General features: G+C 35.8%; 1 protein-coding gene across 2 annotated transcripts in view; it reads left to right on the top strand.

Annotated features, from left to right (window-relative positions):
- The window catches only part of LOC121368397 (homeobox protein cut-like 1), a 150,400-nt gene that overhangs the window by 30,159 nt on the left and 100,061 nt on the right, over window positions 1–20,180 (top strand). For both annotated transcript variants that reach the window (XM_041493099.1, XM_041493100.1), the window contains exons 3-4: window positions 1,843–1,969; window positions 9,774–9,911. In XM_041493099.1, the coding sequence (XP_041349033.1) occupies window positions 1,843–1,969; window positions 9,774–9,911 (265 nt within the window). The remainder of the gene's footprint in view (window positions 1–1,842; window positions 1,970–9,773; window positions 9,912–20,180) is intronic.

The following is a 20,180-nucleotide window of genomic DNA, read 5'->3' as shown; positions in this document are numbered from 1 at the left end:
TGAGGTGTGATGGATTGTAGGATCAATCCCTGACTGTGGACTAGCACATTGGGGTTTTCCCCAATCCACTACTGTCATTTGTTCAGTTAACTTGAGTGTTCCATGACTTTACTAAGTGTTTTTTTATAGCCTGATTTAATTTTTTAATTTTTTAAAATTCTTATTTAAATGAATGTAATAGGGTGGCAACCAGTCAAACCATTAGCGGATTCTCATGACAAAACCTATGTATTGAACGCAACTGAGTTGTAACTTATATAAAAATATCATGTTACATACTTTCATTTATAAGGGGGAAATAAATCTAAAAGACCCCTTGCTGTTAAGAGCTGTTCAGTTCACCATACAAGAAGAGTGAAAAGCCAGGGGTTTTTGTGTATCCACCACCCACAAAGTTTATTTAAACCAAGTACAAAGATATAATTGCAACCTGATAACAACAACTGGTTCTTTCCCCTTGTTATGAAGATGACAGTAGTCCTCTTAAGCCGCACTTTTTTGTCTCATCTTTACAACAAGATTTACTGCAGGGTTTCAGCCAGCCGGTAAAACTGGTATCACGCCATACCCAGATTTGTTTGCAGATTTTATAATTTTTTTAAAGTTAACCTTTTGACAAAATTAATTACTCTTTATCATTAATGTATGATTTTCTTAACCTTAACCCTAAACGTAACCCATTTCTTTTCTGGGAAAGCCCCCCCCCCCTTCCCCCCCCCCATACCCCCTGTTGACTGGTTGAATTCAATTCTCTAGGGCCATACCCAAAAATGTCTTTATGGCAGAAACACTTTTGTGTTAAAGTTTTAACATTAAAGCTTCTTATTTATATCAGTTTCTCACAAACTGTAAGTCCTAGGCCAATGAAACTTGGTTTATAGTTACACCTATGGATGTTCACCAAATATACTTTTGGTAGGCGACACATTTAATTCCATGGAATTCTTATCTTTTTTTTAAATGTAGTTACTATTGAGAAACATGTTATATCCATGCATGTAATAAGAAAGGATGACAAAGTATACAATTTGAATAAATAAATGAAATGAAGTTTTCAAATGTTAAAATTTTATTTCTAAAAAAACCCATGATTTTGGTCATAAACAGTTTTTGATGTCGGCCTTCGAAATCATGCAACATACCCATCAGACATAAAAATCAATCATTACGGTGCTACCAACCTCCCTATGTGACCCGTTCGTGAACAGCACCCCCCCCCCCCCCCCCCCCCCCCACACACACACACACACACATCAGACTTGTGACAAACTAGCGGCAGCAGGTTTCTGTTTTTTATTCCCAAGCTCACAAGTCACATCTACTGAGTCAGGCACCTATAGCTACTGAGGGGTGGGATTTAGCTCAGTCGGTTGAGTGCTCGTCTGAGGTGCTTGTGTCGCAGGATCAAACCATTCCGTTGGATCCATTCAACTGATGGGTTTTTTCTCATTCCAACCAGTTTACCACAACTGGTCAAAGGCCGTGGTATGTGCTTTCCTGTCTGTGGGAAAGTGCACGTCAATGATCCCTTGCTGCTAATGGAAAAAATGTACCGGGTCTCTTCTGATGACTACGAGTCATAATTACCGATTGTTTGACATCCAATACTGATGATGAATTAATCAATGTGCTCTAGTGGTGTCATTAAACAAAAATAAAACTAAATAGACTAAATAATGTGCTGGGGTATTGTTAACTACATGCAATCTTCCTATAATCTTACTAGAGACATACAGTGTGGTTTACAAGTGGTTCACCCTCTCCATCAGTAAACATCATTAAGCTGTTTAACAATGATATTTATTTTGTAATTTTGTATTTTTTTTATAATCTGCATTGCAGGATATCCGCAAAGTAGTCGCAGCCTTGTTGAAAAGTTTTCAGATAGAAGTGGACAATCTTTCCAAGAGAAGCAAATCAGCCGAGGCAGCCTTTTTATCAGTGTACAAGAAACTAATAAATTTACCAGGTATTTACTGCAATTATAAGCTTATCGAGGTTATGTTTCTGTTGCCATGGTAATTGTTTTAATTAACATTTTGTCTGACTGCCGGCTAGTGACTGTTTGTATAAAGACAGGTCTGTGGCAGGCCAGTAGTATCAGGGGATGTGGTTTCCTTTGTTGTATCTGTAGGCCGATTGGTTTGCTGTGACGTGTAGTACAGCTTCTTAGTATATGGATCGTCCACATTGTGTTAAAAGCAGCAAATTTGGTACATAGCTTCTAAAACAGGTGGTAAAATAAAATAAAATGTGGACCATAAAGTGGGTATGGTGTCAGCAAAAAATTCAAAATACATTTCTTTGGAAATAGTTTTACTTTTAATAAACAATGTGAGTTGTTTTATGTTTGACTGGTTTAGAAAGATGAGGAATCAATTATAATAAATATTTAATGTGATCAGGTGAGTATTATTGGAAAATGTACATACCTGCTGTAAAGTTCTTGACGGACGTGATTTGCTGTGCTTTTGTAGAGTCAACTTGAACAGGATATAGATCAGTGGTAGATGGCATTCATGAGGTTGTAAGATCAATTCCCACTGGTGGATCTGTTGAGTTATTTCTTTCTTAGGCTGGTGATTGTAAAACTTTAAAATTCTGTCGAAGACTTTATCAGTCCTCAGACCTTTTTAACTACAAAGTTGTATGGGCAAGACTATATTAAAGCTTTGAGACTAGACTTTACAAAGAAAAGCACCAGGTCCAATCACTAAATGATGATCAAATGTGGACAGTTATGGAACTTCATTTACAATCATAGTAGGAGTAGGATCTAGCACAGTTGGCAGAGCGCTTACCTGAGGATCTTGGGTTGACAGTGTTTCTGCCAGAAAGACATTTTTGAGTATGGTGCTATGGAATTGAATGCATCCACAGTCAACAAGGGGGTGTGGTTGGGCCTCCCCCAGAAAGAAAATGGGTTACGTTTAGGTTTAGGGTTAAGAAAATCATACATTAATGATAAGAGTAATTAATTTGGTTAAAAGGTTAACTTTAAAAAAACAAAATTGCAAAAAAATCTGGGTATGGCGCCATACCCATTTTACCCTCTGGCAGAAACCCTGGTTGGAAAATCAAATCCCCTTGGTGGACCCATTCTCTGATTATTATTTTTTCTATCCCATCTCGTGCTCCACAACTGGTGTTTTCAAAGGCTGTGACATGTGCTGTCATGTCTGTTCTGAGAAACTGCATATAAAAGATCCCTTGCTGCTAATGGAAAAATGTAGAAGGTTATCTCTGAAGACAAAACCAATAGCTGAACTCTATAACACAATAGCCGATGTCTATTTTTGTGCTGGGGTGTCATTAAACATACATACACTCATTGTTTTTTTTATTCTGTAGACTGTGTCATAATTACCCATTGTTTCACAACCCAATAGTCAATGATTTATTAATCAGTGTGCTCCATTGGTGTCATTTAACAAAACAGGTTTATAATCATAAATCATCATCATCATCATCATCATCATCATCATCATCATCATCATCATCATCACCATCATCACCATCATCATCATCATTACCATGACCACCAAAATGATTTTTCATAATAATGAACATAAAAATCATAAACATAAACATTATTAACATCATCATCATCATTAACATGACCACCAAAATTATTATCATCATCATCATCATTACCATGACCACCAAAATTATTATCATCAGCAGCATCATCATCATCACCATAATCATCACCATCACCATCATCATTACCATGAATACCAAAATGAGTATCACCATCCTGATCAGGCCCATTGCTCCATTTGTTGTATCTGCGTACTGATTGGTTCACTGTTGTTTATTGTTTCTGACAGATGTACTTGGCTTTGGTGAAGAATGGCTTGAGAGCTAGATGCCATCAGCATGTTTTTTAGAGCGTTCTCTCTCCTTTCTGATCACTTAAAAGGGACATTGCTTCTTCACATAATGGATGTTGACATGTGGAAATGATCTCTTTCCCTCTCTTTGTAATGCACACACATTCCATTTATTATTACCTGATTCCTCTATGTACATGCGTGGTGGGGAAAAATTTGTTTTCACTGATGATTATTGGTTACATCTTAACTAATACTTGTATTATGTATTCTTTTGTTTGTTTGATTGTCGATGCCTTTTGATTTAAAGGAAAATGGTCAATAGTTTTCACACTAAAATTGTTTACTCTTGGACACTGATCAAGTATTTATATAATCCTGAAATATTTCCATTGCATTATTTTGGTAAGAGATGTACATTTAACATGCACTTCCATGTGTCATAAAAAACCACACAAAAAAAACGTGTTACATATTCTAATTGATGTATTGAAATGACAAAACCAAATAATAAATGTTTGCTTTAAATATCCCAGTTTGAAAAAGGACAGTGTTGTATATTTTAATAACTGTGTCACACACATAATTCATGAGTTTTTAATTTGACACCAACATGATGGTTTAGAACATTTATAATTTTAAGGCATAAATATATATATAGAATATATACAATTCAAACAACTATATTATAATTAAATATTACCATGTTTTTACCACAGGATTTAGCTCATTTGGTAGATCGTTTGTCTGAGGTGCTTGCATCGTAGGATCGAACCACCTTAGTAGACCCCATTCTCTGATCAGGTTTTCCCCCCATCCCAACTAGTGCAAGGCCTTGGTATGTACTGTCCTGTCTGTGGGAAAGTACATATAAAAGATACTTTCTTGCTAATGAAACAAATATAGTGAGTTTTCTTTAAAGACTACAAGTCACAAATTACCAAATGCCAATAACCAATGATTAATAAATCAATGTACTCTAGTGGTGTAGTTAAACAAAACAAACATTAACTTTACAACTGTATTTAATTTAATCAACTACATATGTCACCATGCAGGGCTAGCTGTGGCACTCATGAAATTCTCCAAATGCGAATTTCAAAAACAACTGGCAAATTTTATTTTAATTTAGTGAAATAATTTCATGAAATAAATGATATTTTGCTAGAAAATAACTGGGTTTCTGCCATTTTTAAGTTTAGTAGATAAATTGGCAAAATTTTCTGCCAACCTAGAGCTAGTCCTGCCATATTTCGCCATTAGAATATTGCATACAGCTGCAAGAATAATCTCTAAAATATCCCTATCTTTATTTTTAATTTCTTTACACAACTTTTTAAGTCATGTTGTTGAAGTAGAACAATGAGTTTGGAATAGATTTGTATTTTTTTTTATTGCCATCAGTGAAGTAATTTGCACAATTTACCAACATGTACATGAATATTGACTCTGTAAATTTGAGACCATCATTATGCATGATCTGCCTTGGCATATTGAACTATCATTATATGACTAATTTATTGGAAAATGTACTGAGCAGAATAAACTCAATAAATTTTCTGCCTGCCTGGAATTAACTAAGCTGAAATGTATACAATGTAGGTTATCCATAGGTATGAAACAGATACAGTGTCACTAGAAAAGAAAGGAAAGGAATGTTTGTTTAACAATACCTCGGCACATTTTAAAGTATGGCTATTTGGTGTCTAATGTATACCTATTTAGACACGGAAAGAAAGAAAAGAAAGAAATGTTTTATTTAACGACGCACTCAACACATTTATGGTTATATGGCATCAGACATATGGTTACTGACCACACAGATTTTGAGAGGAAACCCGCTGTCGCCACTACATGGGCTACTCTTTCCGATTAGCAGCAAAGGATCTTTTATTTGCACTTCCCACAGGCAGGATAGCACAAACCATGGCCTTTGTTGAACCAGTTATGGATCACTGGTCGGTGCAAGTGGTTTACACCTACCCATTGAGCCTTGCGGAGCACTCACTCAGGGTTTGGAGTCGGTATCTGGATTAAAAATCCCAAGCCTCGACTGGGATCCGAACCCAGTACCTACCAGCATGTAGACCGATGGCCTAACCACAACACCACCGAGGCCGGTATATTTAGACACGGGGTCGAAAAGGTGGATGTGGAGTAATTTTAGTTATATTGCTAAGTATGTGCAACCATTGCAATTAAGAAAAGGGTCATAGCAAAACGTTTTGTTTTGTTTAATGACACCACTAGAGCACATTGATTTATTTATTTATTAATCATCAGCTATTTCAAGTTTTGGATGTCAAACATTTGGTAATTTTGACATATAGTCTTAGAGAGGAAACCAGCTACATTTTTCCATTAGTAGCAAGGGATCTTTTATATACACCATCCCACAGACAGGATAGAGCACATACCACGACCTTTGAGGTTCACAGCAAAGACCATGTTTTTGGAGAAAAAATTAACATAGTCCACAGCAAAAATGTAGGAGTTTTATATGATCTTTTTCCATTTCAAGTACATAGTGAAATCAGGTACAATGAATAACTTGTTTAACAAACCACCTGTCTATAACGTCCACTTCCATCATGCTCCTTTGACCCCCCCAATAAAACGAAAGGAGTAATTGTTTAATAACTCCTTGACATATTTTAAACTAAGACCTCTATTGGTGTCAGAGATATACACTAGAAATAATTTAGATTGAGGAAGTTTTCAGATACGTAGAGTATTTCTTTGAAAAATAGTACAAAGTGGCTAATTTAATTAAACAAAATTGGGGCGGCACATATCCCAGTGGTAAATTGCTCGCTTGATGCGCGGTCAGTTTAGGATCGATCCCCGTCATTGGCCCCATTGGGCTATTTTTCATTCCAGCCAGTGCTCCACAACTGGTATAACAAAGGCTGTGGTATATACTGTTCTGTCTGTGGGATGGTGCATATAAAATATCCCTTGCTGCTAATCGAAAAGAGTAACCCATGTGGTGACAGCGGGTTTCCTCTCTCTATATCTGTGTGGTCCTTAACCATATGTCTGATGCCATATAATCGTAAATAAAATGTGTTGAGTGCGTCGTTAAATAAAACATTTCCTTCCTTAAACAAAATTTGATTAATTACTCCAATACTAACTGTTGTAGCCACTGTGTATAACGTCTAGCAGTTGGCTTATTTAACTTTGGATTGGGTGAGCGTTGGATATAGTTATTGAGGCACTTGGTATAGATAAACATGCACATAGTGAGAAGAAATAACTCACTGTCACATCGTAGGCTATTTCACAAAATAGCAGCAAGGGAATTTTTAAATGCATTTTCAGATAGATAGGATAGTACATACCACAGCCGTTGATATACCAGCCATGGGGTACTGATTGGGATTTTTAAAAATTGATTCTGAGAGGGGGCAAGTTGAGTTTTCTCAATCATACACCTTTTTGTACTTGTGGCAATCACTCTACAACTAAACTACATAGGTTTTTTATTTATACTTTTTCTAAGAATATATTTAAAACATTAATTTTAAGCACAATAAAACATCTTAAACTGAGCATTTAAGTGTATTTTACTTGAAATAAAAATTAATCTAATTCCTAATGTTTATGACATTATATGTATGTTATGGTTACCGCTATACTAAAACCTCATCAGTTAATAATGTCAGTTTTAATATTTTAAATATTTACCATAAGTTATGAATTAAAATTCTGTTTTCCATTTCATTAAAAAAACAAAAAACGTATAAATTTGCTTCTTTTGTCCTGCTATATTCAAAAGAGGTTTATAAAAGTAAACATGTATATGCCACTTGGCATGTCATTAAGTGTATACACACATTTGTTTTAGTAACACACATATTCTTTTGTTCATTGTCATCTTGGCTAGTGCATTGTTTAGGGTTTTTTTTTTATCTCTTCAGCATTAATTGATATTTTACTGCAGTACATAGTAACAATATAATAATAAACATATATGCCTGCAGGAAATGTAAATCGTTCCCATTAATATGTCTTAATACATTTTTTTCCACCATGCTACTGGCACTGGTCACTCAACAACTGGCCTCCCATCTAGGTTATTTATGACCCTGGCTTGTTGATTAACTGTGTTCTGACCACACACACCAAGGGGATACTGGTACTTTTGTTGTCTGTTGCTGGAGACAGATGACCAATGTAGAGTGACATTGATTAAGTTTATTTGAAATCCCAGAATGACTTTCTAGACATTTTTATTAGCAGCAGGTAGACCCGAGTTCAGGTCGGCAAGTTCAGAGAATGATCATTTTTGGCATTGGTACAATTGGGGGGGGGGGGGGGGGGGGGGGGGGGTGTGTGACAAATTACAGTGTATTTCTTTCTTCTGTCTTTTTTTTTTTTTTTCCTTTTTTTTTTAAATAATTGAATAGAAGGCTATTATTTATTACCATAAAAAGACAAATTTAAGCAAAAAATAAATTTATAAATAAATAAAAATTTATACACATACATACACACAGTAGAATCAGTGCAACACTCAAACCAAAAATGAAGTCCCGAGTTACACTTACACGATTTTTACTTAATGGTTCGGTCAAACTACTTGATGGGTTGAACACTTTCTCGAGCACCGATGGGGTTCGAGCCAACAGGATTCAATTGCATTTATATATATATATAAATATTGTACACTTGAAAACCAGTAGTTTATAATTAATAACAAAACAAGCAAAATAAAAAAGAGAAAAAAAAGCAAACTACTGTGACATAATGTAATAATTTGATCAACATAATAAATTTATTAAGATTTATTTCTGCCCCAAAATAACAGAAATTTTAAAATTGAACATTATTATGCCTAATTGAAAGAATCCGATCAAGTTTAATTTGTCAAATTTTTTAATTTGTTTAATTTTTAGATAATGACCCACCATACTGACACGTCTACTTTGTAATTGCCAAGGTTTTTTGTTGTTGTAATTCACACATTCCTCGAATAGTTAAGAGTGTATGAAACAAGTTATAAAAATATATCAAATAAAGTTTAAAAAAATAAAATAAAATAAAAGTTTTAAAAATAAAAAAGAAAAGAAAAAAAGAAATGTTTTATTTAACGACGCACTCAACACATTTTATTTACGGTTATATGGCGTCAGACATATGGTTAAGGACCACTCAGATTTTGAGAGGAAACCTGCTGTCGCCACTTCATGGGCTACTCTTTCCGATTAACAGCAAGGGATCTTTTATTTGCGCTTCCCACAGGCAGGATAGCACAAACCATGGCCTTTGTTGAACCAGTTACGGATCACTGGTCGGTGCAAGTGGTTTACACCTACCCATTGAGCCTTGCGGAGCACTCACTCGGGGTTTGGAGTCAGTATCTGGATTAAAAATCCCATGCCTCGACTGGGATCTGAACCTAGTACCTACCAGCCTGTTGACCGATGGCCTAACTACGAAGCCATCGAGGCCGGTAAAAAAAAAAAAAGTCTAGAATATATCTGTAGGGAATACTGATATAGTGTTGATTTTGGTTTTATTCTTGAGATAATCAAAATAACTGCATATCATAACAATTCATCTCTTCTTTTTTTTTTTTTTTTTTTTTTTTTTTTTTTTTTCTTCACATCAAATGGTGAAAGTGGGCCCATTGGACTATTTCTTGCTCCGGCCATTGCATCACGACTGGTACATCAAAGGCCGTGGTATGTGCTATCCTGTCTATGAGATGGTGCATATAAAAGATCCATTGCTGCTAATCTAAAAGAGTAGCCCATGAAGTGGCGACAGCGGGTTTCCTCCCTCAATATCTGTGTGGTCCTTAACCATATTTCTGATGCCATATAACCGTAAATAAAATGTGTTGAGTGGGTCTTTAAATAAAACATTTCCTTCACATTGGTAAAAAGACTTGGACCTGTATTTTTAATAACTTTGAACAAAATTCCATTCCAGATCCTGTGTCCGCTCTTGAGTATGCCATTCAGATTCAGAAGAAGGCTCACAGGGTCACCGATTTAGAAATAGAAAACAAACAGCTCCGAGAAACATTGGAAGAATATAATCATGAGTTCGCAGAGGTCAAGAATCAAGGTATGTAACTCTTTCATTTGTATTTTTGCTTGCATGAAATTAATGTATAAGAAATAGTTTGGCACCAGTACAGGCCTCGATGTTAACATTTCCACCTAAGAACCAGATGGCGCCTACTTGTATTTTTTTTATATAGATAGTATGAAATGTTTTAATCGCCAAATGAAAAAAATTATCACATATGCGACTGATTTGGTCAGTCACAATGTAGAGGGCTGCAGTAGGAGGTGTTTTCGAAATGGTTACAATCTACATTTTTACATTTTATTTGATACATTCAGCAGTTTTGTTGTTCAAGTCATTTTCTTCATAGTATACATCTTCAACTCTGTTCATCTATTTTAGTTGTAGAAGTCTTGTTCCAAAACTAAAATCAGACTTTTTTAAAATGAGCCCAGTTTTTAAACACTACTGTATATTTTTACTGTTAGATCCGTTTTTGATCATTGAAATCAAACAATACTTACATTTTATTGTTTAGATTAACCATTGCCGTACGTCTGAATGTTTCTGGTCATTCTGGTGTTTGTACTACCACGAAATTCATTTTTCATAATTTTAAAAATGTACATGTGTGCCTCTGAGAAGTAATGGTTATGGAAATTAGCTCTAGTCTATTTTTAGATGGAATTTACCCATTTGTTCACTTGTTTCACATCACTGTAACTTCATACAGATGTTACAGGTTTGTAGATTAACCAAACTTAGTGTCTGTGACTTCAATTTTTTATTAATTTTTTAGGGGTCTATAAATCAAATTTGAATAGTCAAATATTGATTTTGCTATTGTTGCTATTATTGATTTTGTTGTTATTGATTTTTGTAAAAAAATTAATGGTATTCAAATTGATTATATTAGCATTCTATAAGCATGTTTTATTTTTTTTAAATGTATTGTGATATATGTAATTATATTAAACAAGTGTATAATTTAAAAATCATGATATGTGTATTTAAGTTGGAATTTTTATTTTATCCTTTTATATTTGAAATTTTCTTTTAAAACCCCCCAACTAGATGAGATGTCACTGGTCTGGTAATATAATATGTGATTGTTGGAGAAACCAAACCAATGTTTGACATTGACACTAACAGTTGCTGACAAACACTCATTCATGTCAAATTTGCCCAGTGGGCAAGCAGCTTTTGCCCATCTTTCGTGCTTCTTTAGATGTGAACAAAACATTCACACTCCATCGAAGAACACTTAAAAGTAGCAGATGATTAAAGTCTTAAACAAATACATACATGCGAGAGCCCATAGATTTAGATACCTGTGTGTGCGTGGGGAACTGAGACATATTTATGTACATAAATTTACTAGTATCTATTTATCCACCAATGCATTCATCCATGACTTCATCTATCTGTCAATTCATCCGTCCATCCATCCATCACTTTATCCATCCATCCATCCATCCATCCATCCATCCATCTATCCATCCTTCCATACATTATGCAGCTATCCATTCTTCCATTCATCTCTCTATCCACTATCATTCATCTATTATGCAGTCTGTCTGTCCGTCCATCCATCCATCCATCTATCCATCCATTCATCCATATATTATGCAGCTATCCATCATTTATTATCGATCCATTCATAAATGAACATGTGACATACATGTACATTGCACATACATGTATAGGAAGCGAGATGTAGACCACTTGTAATGCCTCGCATGATACATGGTTGGTCTAGGATCGATCCCCATCAGTGGGCTCATTGAGCTACTTCTCGTTCCAACCAGTGCACCACAACTGGTGTTACAAAGGCTGTGATATGTATTTTCCTGCCTGTGGGATGCCTCGTATATAAAAGACCCCATGCTGCTGATCAGAAAGAGTATCCCATTGCATGCTGGCAACGGGTTTCCTCTCTCCTTTATCTGTGCGGTCAGACGCCATGTAACTGTAATTAAAATGTGTTGAGTGAGTCATTAAATAAAACAGACCATCTTCTTCCATACATGTACATGTATGTATTTAGTCTGAAACTCTATCATAACACTAGTGTCTCAGACAGGTTTTTCAGGGGTTTTCTTATTTGCCTCTTAATTAAGGTTTAATGAAGAAGAAAAAAAAAATATATATATATATATATATATATATATATATATATATATATATAAAAAACCCGATACCTGGCAGGTTAAACACAGGTTCGCATATTATATGTGTAGATACACAGACATCACATTCAGTAATGCACAGTGGGTCATCGTCATGTTATTAATTTCTTTTTCTTCTACCTTGGTGGTGCCATGTTCCATTCACCTTGTTATGTAGTCTTGTTCTGTACAGCAGTTCACTGCCCTGATATATCTATTTGCGACCACAATGAAACTTATATGTGTCTCGATGTCGGGGAGACCGAAGCCTGCTCATCCCTTTTTATGACTGTTTTCTTTTTTAACCGACCCTCTTTCATTGGTATGCAATGATGCATCAGTTATTTAGATACCTTTTGTGCAAATTATGAAACCCCTCTCTTCTTAGATATCAGGTTTGGAGCTCAATTGTCAATTGATGGTGTTCTCGGATTTAATCGTCATGAAAAGCGGCTTCAGCCGTAAGTGCCGATGGCTCTTTGATTACTTTGTCCATCTAGGGTTAGTGAAGCAGAAAACCCCTTCGAGTCGATGCGATGAATAGGTACGGATAGGTCTGATGGCGTCCCAATTGTTAGGGTGATTTATAAAAGGTACGTTAATTTGGAAGCTGATACAAATACAGGAAGAATTACGCAAGTCTCTGTCGTATCGCTGCGTATCGAATTCCGCCACTCGTGGATTGATGCTGGCATTAACAATTTATCATGCATATAATGTCAGCTTGCGAAAATTCATTGCTGAAGGAGAAACACGCTGATAGGGATTTATGATTGGCTTTAATTAGCAAGTGTATACCATATTGCAGATGGCATTTCATGTTGTCTGTTCCTTCCGTCGGTCGATAACATCCAAACATGTTTGTGCGTCTTCTCCATGACATGGGTGGGACGTAGCCCAGTGTAAAGTGCTCACCTGATGCATGGTCAGTCTGGGATCAATTTCTGTCCGTGGGCCCTTTGGGCTAATTTTCGTTCCATCCAGTGCATAAACACTGGTATATCCACGGCTGTCCTGTCTGTGGGAAGACACATACAAAAGATCACTTGCTACTAATGGATAAATGTAGGGTTTTTTGTTTTGTTTGTTTTTTCTAAGACTATATGTCATAATTACCAAATGTCTGACATCCAATAGCCGATGATTAATAAATCAATGTGCTCTAGTGGTGTCGTTAAACAAAAAAACTTTTTTCTATGTCATGTTCACATACTTCATCTGGACTGATTTTAATTAACTCCTTACACATGCGCATGTGTCATGTCTGTCAATCAGTTTGTTCACATGTCTATCGTTTTATGCCCGTTTTATCTGAACTGTCTTCAACTATGTCCAAAAACGTAACATTTTGTCTCATCTGTCCATCTGTCTATCTCGGCTGACTGTATAAGTGATTAGTTGGCAGATATGCCTAAATATAACGGAGGGAATTATTTTTTTAAATGACACCCTAGTACTAAAGTCATCGGCTATATTGGGTGTCAGTGTCTAAATACATGCATGGTCGTGCATTTGTCATGTTCTTTGTGTTAACACTATGATAGGTGCTGAGTTCATATTCAGTAATTGGTGTCAACCCAGAATGAAAAGTTTGTTTTGTGTAATGACACCACTAGAGCACATTGATTAATTAATCATCGGTTATTGGATGTCAAGCATTTGGTAATTCTGACATGTAGTCATCAGAGAAAACCCGCTACATTTTTCCTGATGCAGCAAGGGATCTTTTAAATGCACTTTCCCACAGGCAAGAAAGCACATGCCACGGCCTTTGACCGGTTGTGGTACACTTGTTGGAACAAGAAAACCCCCAATCAGTTGAATGGATCCACCAAGGTGATTCGATCCTGTGACGCAAGCATCTCAAGCGAGTATTCAACTGACTGAGCCAAATCCCGCCCCACCCATAATGAATGCACTTTGAGGTTATGAGGAGACGGGATGTAGTTTAGTGCTAGAACACTCATCTGATGTGTGATGGGTTGTTCAATTGATCACCATCGATGGAGCTGAGTGTCCCACAACCCATGGCTTGAAATAGTGGACTGCGAAAAACGTACACTTAGACTTAGCAAAAATAGAAATTCACCTGCTAAAACCACCAAAAAAAATGGAGGTAATTTTTCAAGAGACAGATATGATTATCTCATCTGTATCTAGTGACTGTTACGTTTTGCTCTAAAATATGTCTAAGAGGTTCTAATTCATTATCATACTATCCCATTCCCTCCATTTACCCCATGCTGCCTTATTTTCAACAGACCATATTTCTTTCTTTGCAGACATATTTCTTTTAAGCTGCTATTTTTTAAAAACCCCAACAAAACAACAACAACAAAACAACAACAACCAGCCAGGCGATATTTTACTTCCTATTTCAAGTCCAGCAACCCGACCAGTGCCTCATAACCTTTTGTTACTGATATATGAATGGACATGGTATGTAATGTCCTATCCATGGGAAAGTACATAATAAAAAAAAATCCATTGCTGCTTTTTGATACGAGTAGCAAATTTTTGGTTAACTTTAACCCATTAACCTCTTGTCTTGACAGTGAGCCAAAATAACTTAGTTATATGCGCAGCATGCTTGAACTTTAATGGAATATATATAAGCATGGAAGTTATTGATTGCAGAAAGCAGTTGACTGAATAGAATGTAGAGGTATACAGACATGCTGTTGTTTAATATTTTTTAAGCAACTGGGATCAATCCCAGACTGACTGCATCAAGCAAGCACTTTACCACTAGGCCACATTCCACATCCCCCCCCCCCCCCCCCCCCAAAAATAGCCAAGTTGTATGCACAGCATGCTTGAACTTTAATGGAATATATATAAGCATGGAAATTATTGATTGCAGAAAGCAGTTGACTGAACAGAATGTAGAGGTAGACACATGCTCTTGTTTAATCTTTTTAAACAGACGGGAATCGATCCCAGACCGACCATGCATCAAGCGAGCACTTTACCACTAGGCCACGTTCCACCCCACCCACCCCACCCCCCCAGATAGCCAAGTTGTATGCACAGCATGCTTGAACTTTAATGGAATATATATAAGCGTAGAAATTATTGATTGCAGAAAGCATTTGGCTGAATAAAATGCAGAGGTATAGGACACCGGCTGTTACTGTAATCTAGTCAAACAAAATCAGCATTTGTTTTGTTTCAGGGCTTCTAGATTATGGTAGCCCCACTCCCATGGCTAGTGATATTCAAATAACTACTATTTCCATGCCCGACGGCTAGTGAATTGTGTTTTGGTCAAATGTTGCAGTTAAGTGTTATTTTGTAAATATGAAAACCTGACCCCACCCCAACCCCTCTGGTGTTAGTGTTTGTAAGCTCTTTCTCCCTCTTTGGGTGACATATCTGGTTATTATTACTATTACAGGTGGGACGTAACCCAGTGGGAAAACGCTCGCTTGATGCGCAGTCGGTCTAGGATCGATCCACGTCGGTGGGCCTATTGGGCTATTTTTCGCTCTAGCCAATGCACCATGACTGGTATATCAAAAGCCGTGGGATGGTGCATATAAAAAATTCCTTGCTACTAGTACTAATGGAAAAATATAGCAGATTTCATCTCTATGACTGTGTCGAAATGACCATATGTTTGACATCCAATAGCCGATGATTAATAAATCAATGTGCTCTAGTGGTGTCGTTAAAAAAAAAAAAAAAAAAAAATAATAATAATCACTTGGTAAAACCACTTTGAACAAATATATTTGCCGTACGCCAATTCACATATTTAGCTATGGTTGGACAAATGGGTGGTACATATTTTAATTATATTAATATTATTTTGAAAAATATTTCTTGAATAACCAAAATGTGAAGAAAACCCACCCCACCAGAATGAATTTTTTATTTTTTTATTTGACAAGTCATTTGCATTACAGCCAACATTTTTGTACAGTTTGGCCTAATTGGGTGTTTTCTAAATCCAGTGAACCTGTTTCAGTTTACACAGTGACTTGCTGTGTGTGGCGTGCAAATACTGTTCAATACTTATTCTGCAGTACCAGATTTCAGTTTACACACAAAGTTTGTATAGAATTCCATTTTAAGATGCGAATTCAGCCCATTATTGTCGGTAACAGTTTCGGCTTTATTAATTATTACCAAGCAATGGAGACTCTTTGGTTTTCTTTAACTTCTGGAGGTTTTTTTTTTGTCTGTTTCATTCTAAACTGATTGATAAAATACAGTGTTCTCGTTTGTTGGACAACTAGTCAACAAACACTCCCTCGGTAAATGGTGTTCTTTGTTTACTGACATTTACCTGCTGTATGTAAGACATATATAATACCTGCCTCATCTTCACTGATGACATGTCAGATGAATCAATGTAGTTATCTAGATCAGTCGGTAGCGCGTTCGCCTCAGGTGTTGGCATCTTAGGATCGAACCAAGTCAATGGACCCATTCTCTGATTGGGTTATTTCCCCATCCCAACCACTGCTTCATGACTGGTTTATCAAAGGCTGTGGTATGTGCTGTCCTGTCTGAGAAAGTGCAGATGAAAGATTCCTTCAACAGAATCCTTGCTGCTAATGGAAAAATGTAGCAGGTTTCGTCTAAACTATGAGTAAAAAATTACAGGGATGTGAGATCTACACGTAAATGCACTTTTCCATTTTGTCGGGGGAACCCCCCCCCCAAAAAAAAACAACAACATTGATGTGTTCAATAGTGTTGACCACACAAGGTTCATTTGCATGTTTGCACGGTTTCAAGTTTATGATGTGTGCCTTATATTATAAGTTATAACCAGTTTAGATTTGTTAGCGTTGAATGCAATTTTCTTTCAGGGGCCCTTGAGAGGCCCCTGGACACCAGCTGCAGTAAGCTTTTTTTGTTTCAGCCCCTCTTACATGCCTGAAATTACCAATTGTTTGACATTCAATAGCCGATAATAAATCAATGTCTCTACTGGTGTCAATAAATAAAACAAACTTTAACAATGTACCGGTACTTATATTGTATGCTAACAGCAAATCCATTTTTGAGTCATTGGAAATTGGCATATATATTGTGTTTTGGAAATGAACTCCACATATATATATATTTGGCAGTTGTGTCTCGTGTAGCAAAGCTGGAAGGTAAGAATATGCTGCTGCCACATAGGGTGCACCATATTGATAGCAAGGACTCTTTTTATATACACATTAGATACAAATATAGTAGCACATACTGCAACATTTGATAAATGAGACTATTATGAATGAATGTATGAAGGATCGAGAAAGTACAAATACAGACACTATGAGAGATATAAATTGGATGGAGGATGGCAGTAACAGTATTATAAAACAGCTAAAGTCCAATCCAAAATGTTAACAACTAGGATAAATTGCTCTCCTACCTTTATTTTTCATTAGATTTTACCCACATTTTGTCCAGACAGAAATCTTGAAAAAAACATTACCAATGACACAAATTCCACATACTAGATGATAACTATGTCACCTATATCGACTTCGCTGAGATTGCATAGGGCAAAAAACGTGTAATTTTGTGCTGGCTGCCATTTTGACTTTTTATGGAATCCTCTCTCTAAGAGGGGTAGAAGGATATGACTTAATCTAACAACGACATAACATGTTATTACATAAAAGCAAATGTAATGATGTCATATTATTTTTTTGGTAAAGTTTGTTTTGCTTAAAGACACCACTAGAGCACATTGATTTCATATTAATTATTTCTCATACTTTGGAGGCTTTCACCACTCTTGAAGAGTATTTCATAAAATGGCAGATGGCAGAAAACCATGTATTTTGCCCTATGCGATCTCAACAAAATCAATATTGGTGACATCGTTACAGTCTCATATGTAGAATCTGTGTTACTATAATGGTATTTTCACAACTTGTGTCTGGACAAAATTTTGGGGAAATGAAAAGGTAATTAAAGGTAGGAGAGTAATTTATCGTAGTTTTTAACAATTTGGTTCAGACTTTAAGATTAAGCTGATAATTCATAACTGTAGATGTGTTAATGGATTTTTGAGGAGTTAAATAATAATTATTATATTACTAATATTCTGTTGATGTTCAATAAATAAATACTAGTAAATTCATATATTTATCAATACACCATTTTTACAATCAGTTTTAACTATAAGATACACACAAACATGCTTATGGCTTCTTCTTTTTTTCTTCTTCTTCTTTTTTTTTTTTTGGCATGTCAGTCCTTTGCAACAAAAACTTGATGCTGTGTATAATAGTCTGGTGAAAAAAAAGAAAAAGAAAAGGGATAAAAAGAAATCATGGATTCAGGTCACTCGCTCGACTGGAGAGCTTAGGTAAATTGAAAAATAGCCAGACAGGTGAAAATTGATACTACCTATAGGGAGCGATAGATATTCTCAATAGTTTTATCAGGCGCGTACACCCACAGGGGTGTTCGTCAAGATTTACTTTGGAGGCTATTGACACATTTGCCTATTATTAAGAAGATACCCAAGCCCTTTGTAACAGCAGGTGAGTCTTAGTGTCGGCCAGCACTATTGAACTGCGACAAAGATTCGCCTTTGTGTATCCAGCGTCGGGGAAATAAAAAAATACAAAAAAAACCTGCCGATCGTGATCAGCTGCCCTGATCTGAGACACTCCTTTGGCTTGCTGCATCCAGGCCGCCGTCGGTTGGATTAATCTCGCGTAAGCATCCCGATTATGTGCTTGGAATATCTCTCGGCAGCGGTTCGCTTGAATGGGCCTCCTGTCTCCAGGCATTTACAGAATGGGTGTATATGGGGGCTTTTGACAGTGGTGTTAGGGTTGTAAAGTGTGTGGATTTTAATGAACTTTCAGTAACAAGTTACTTGTGTATATTATATATCAGATGTACTGATGAATTTTTTAAAGTTTTGTTTTTAACATTTACTGTTTTTGTACTGGTTTAAAAAGAAAATCATATGTATAGATAATAATTGTTTATTTAAAAAACCCACCTGCTATTCTCCTCTCCCCCTGCAAACCCAAATTGGAGATTTTTTTTTTTTTTTTTTTTTTGTATTTCAGTTCTTGTTGACTAGAATAAAATTGTTTGTTAGCCTGCTGTTGTGTTTATATGTTTCTGTTCATGCATGCACATATAAAGAGAAGAAAATAATGTTAAAAAACACACTGGCACATTAAAAAATATTATGGCCATTAGCTGTTTAACTTAGTAATTGCTACACTTGCTCTAAAAAAAGTTCAGTCGAAAAGTCTGCTGACACGACAATTATCAGCAAGGGTTCTTCTACATGCATGTAAAATTGTAAGGTATAAATCTTAATATAATTCATTTCAAGATACATGTGTTATTTAGTGTTAAAAAAAAATATATATATATTTTACAAGTCAAATAAACAGGATGTGTTAGCTTTATTAGAAAAAAGTTAATTGAATACTTTTGCATTTGTGTTCTATTGTTTGACAAAAACTACATTTAAATCTTCCTTGTTCAAGTTAAATCTAATTACATCACATGATTATAACATTTTAAACAATAAGCTTTATTTCCTATAGTCTGTACTGTATAAAGATATGTATATGTACCAGTTCATAACATTAATAAATGTACCCATTTGTAATTTACACACCACTCCATCCCCACCCCCAAAATTAAAAATAAATAAATAATTCCACCTGTGTATGGGACTGTACATATATAACCCTCGTCGTTCATCACAAAATAAACAAGTTTTAAAACCGGTCATGCTTGGCAAAAACTGAGCATAATGAAATAATTGTGTTTTTATTATGGATTGTGATTATTGTTATCCATCTGACAGGGTCACTCATTTGCATATTATGTTTCTTTATATATTAGTCTGGTGTCGGAATTGTCAACATCACAGGAAACACATAGTTTGTCTTTTTCTTATTGAGGAAGTTGCATAACAAATATCTGCCTCACTTGTAAAGTGTATACTGTGAAACTGTTAGCCTGGATTTCACTTCGAGTCAGGTTGACAGGCGTGCAGAAAAGGAAGATATCTCGTTAGTCCAGTGGATGGAAAAAAAGAAAAAAAAGAGTTTGTTTTGTTTAACAATACCACTAGAGCACATTGATTTTATTACTCGCTATTGGATGTCAAACATTTGTTAAGTTTGACTTATGTATTGTCCTAGAGAGGAAAGCAGCACCATTTTCA

This window comes from Gigantopelta aegis, chromosome 3 (assembly GCF_016097555.1).
Source record: "Gigantopelta aegis isolate Gae_Host chromosome 3, Gae_host_genome, whole genome shotgun sequence".
Lineage (NCBI taxonomy): Eukaryota > Metazoa > Mollusca > Gastropoda > Neomphalida > Peltospiridae > Gigantopelta > Gigantopelta aegis.
This window is presented reverse-complemented; position numbering and strand designations above follow the sequence as displayed.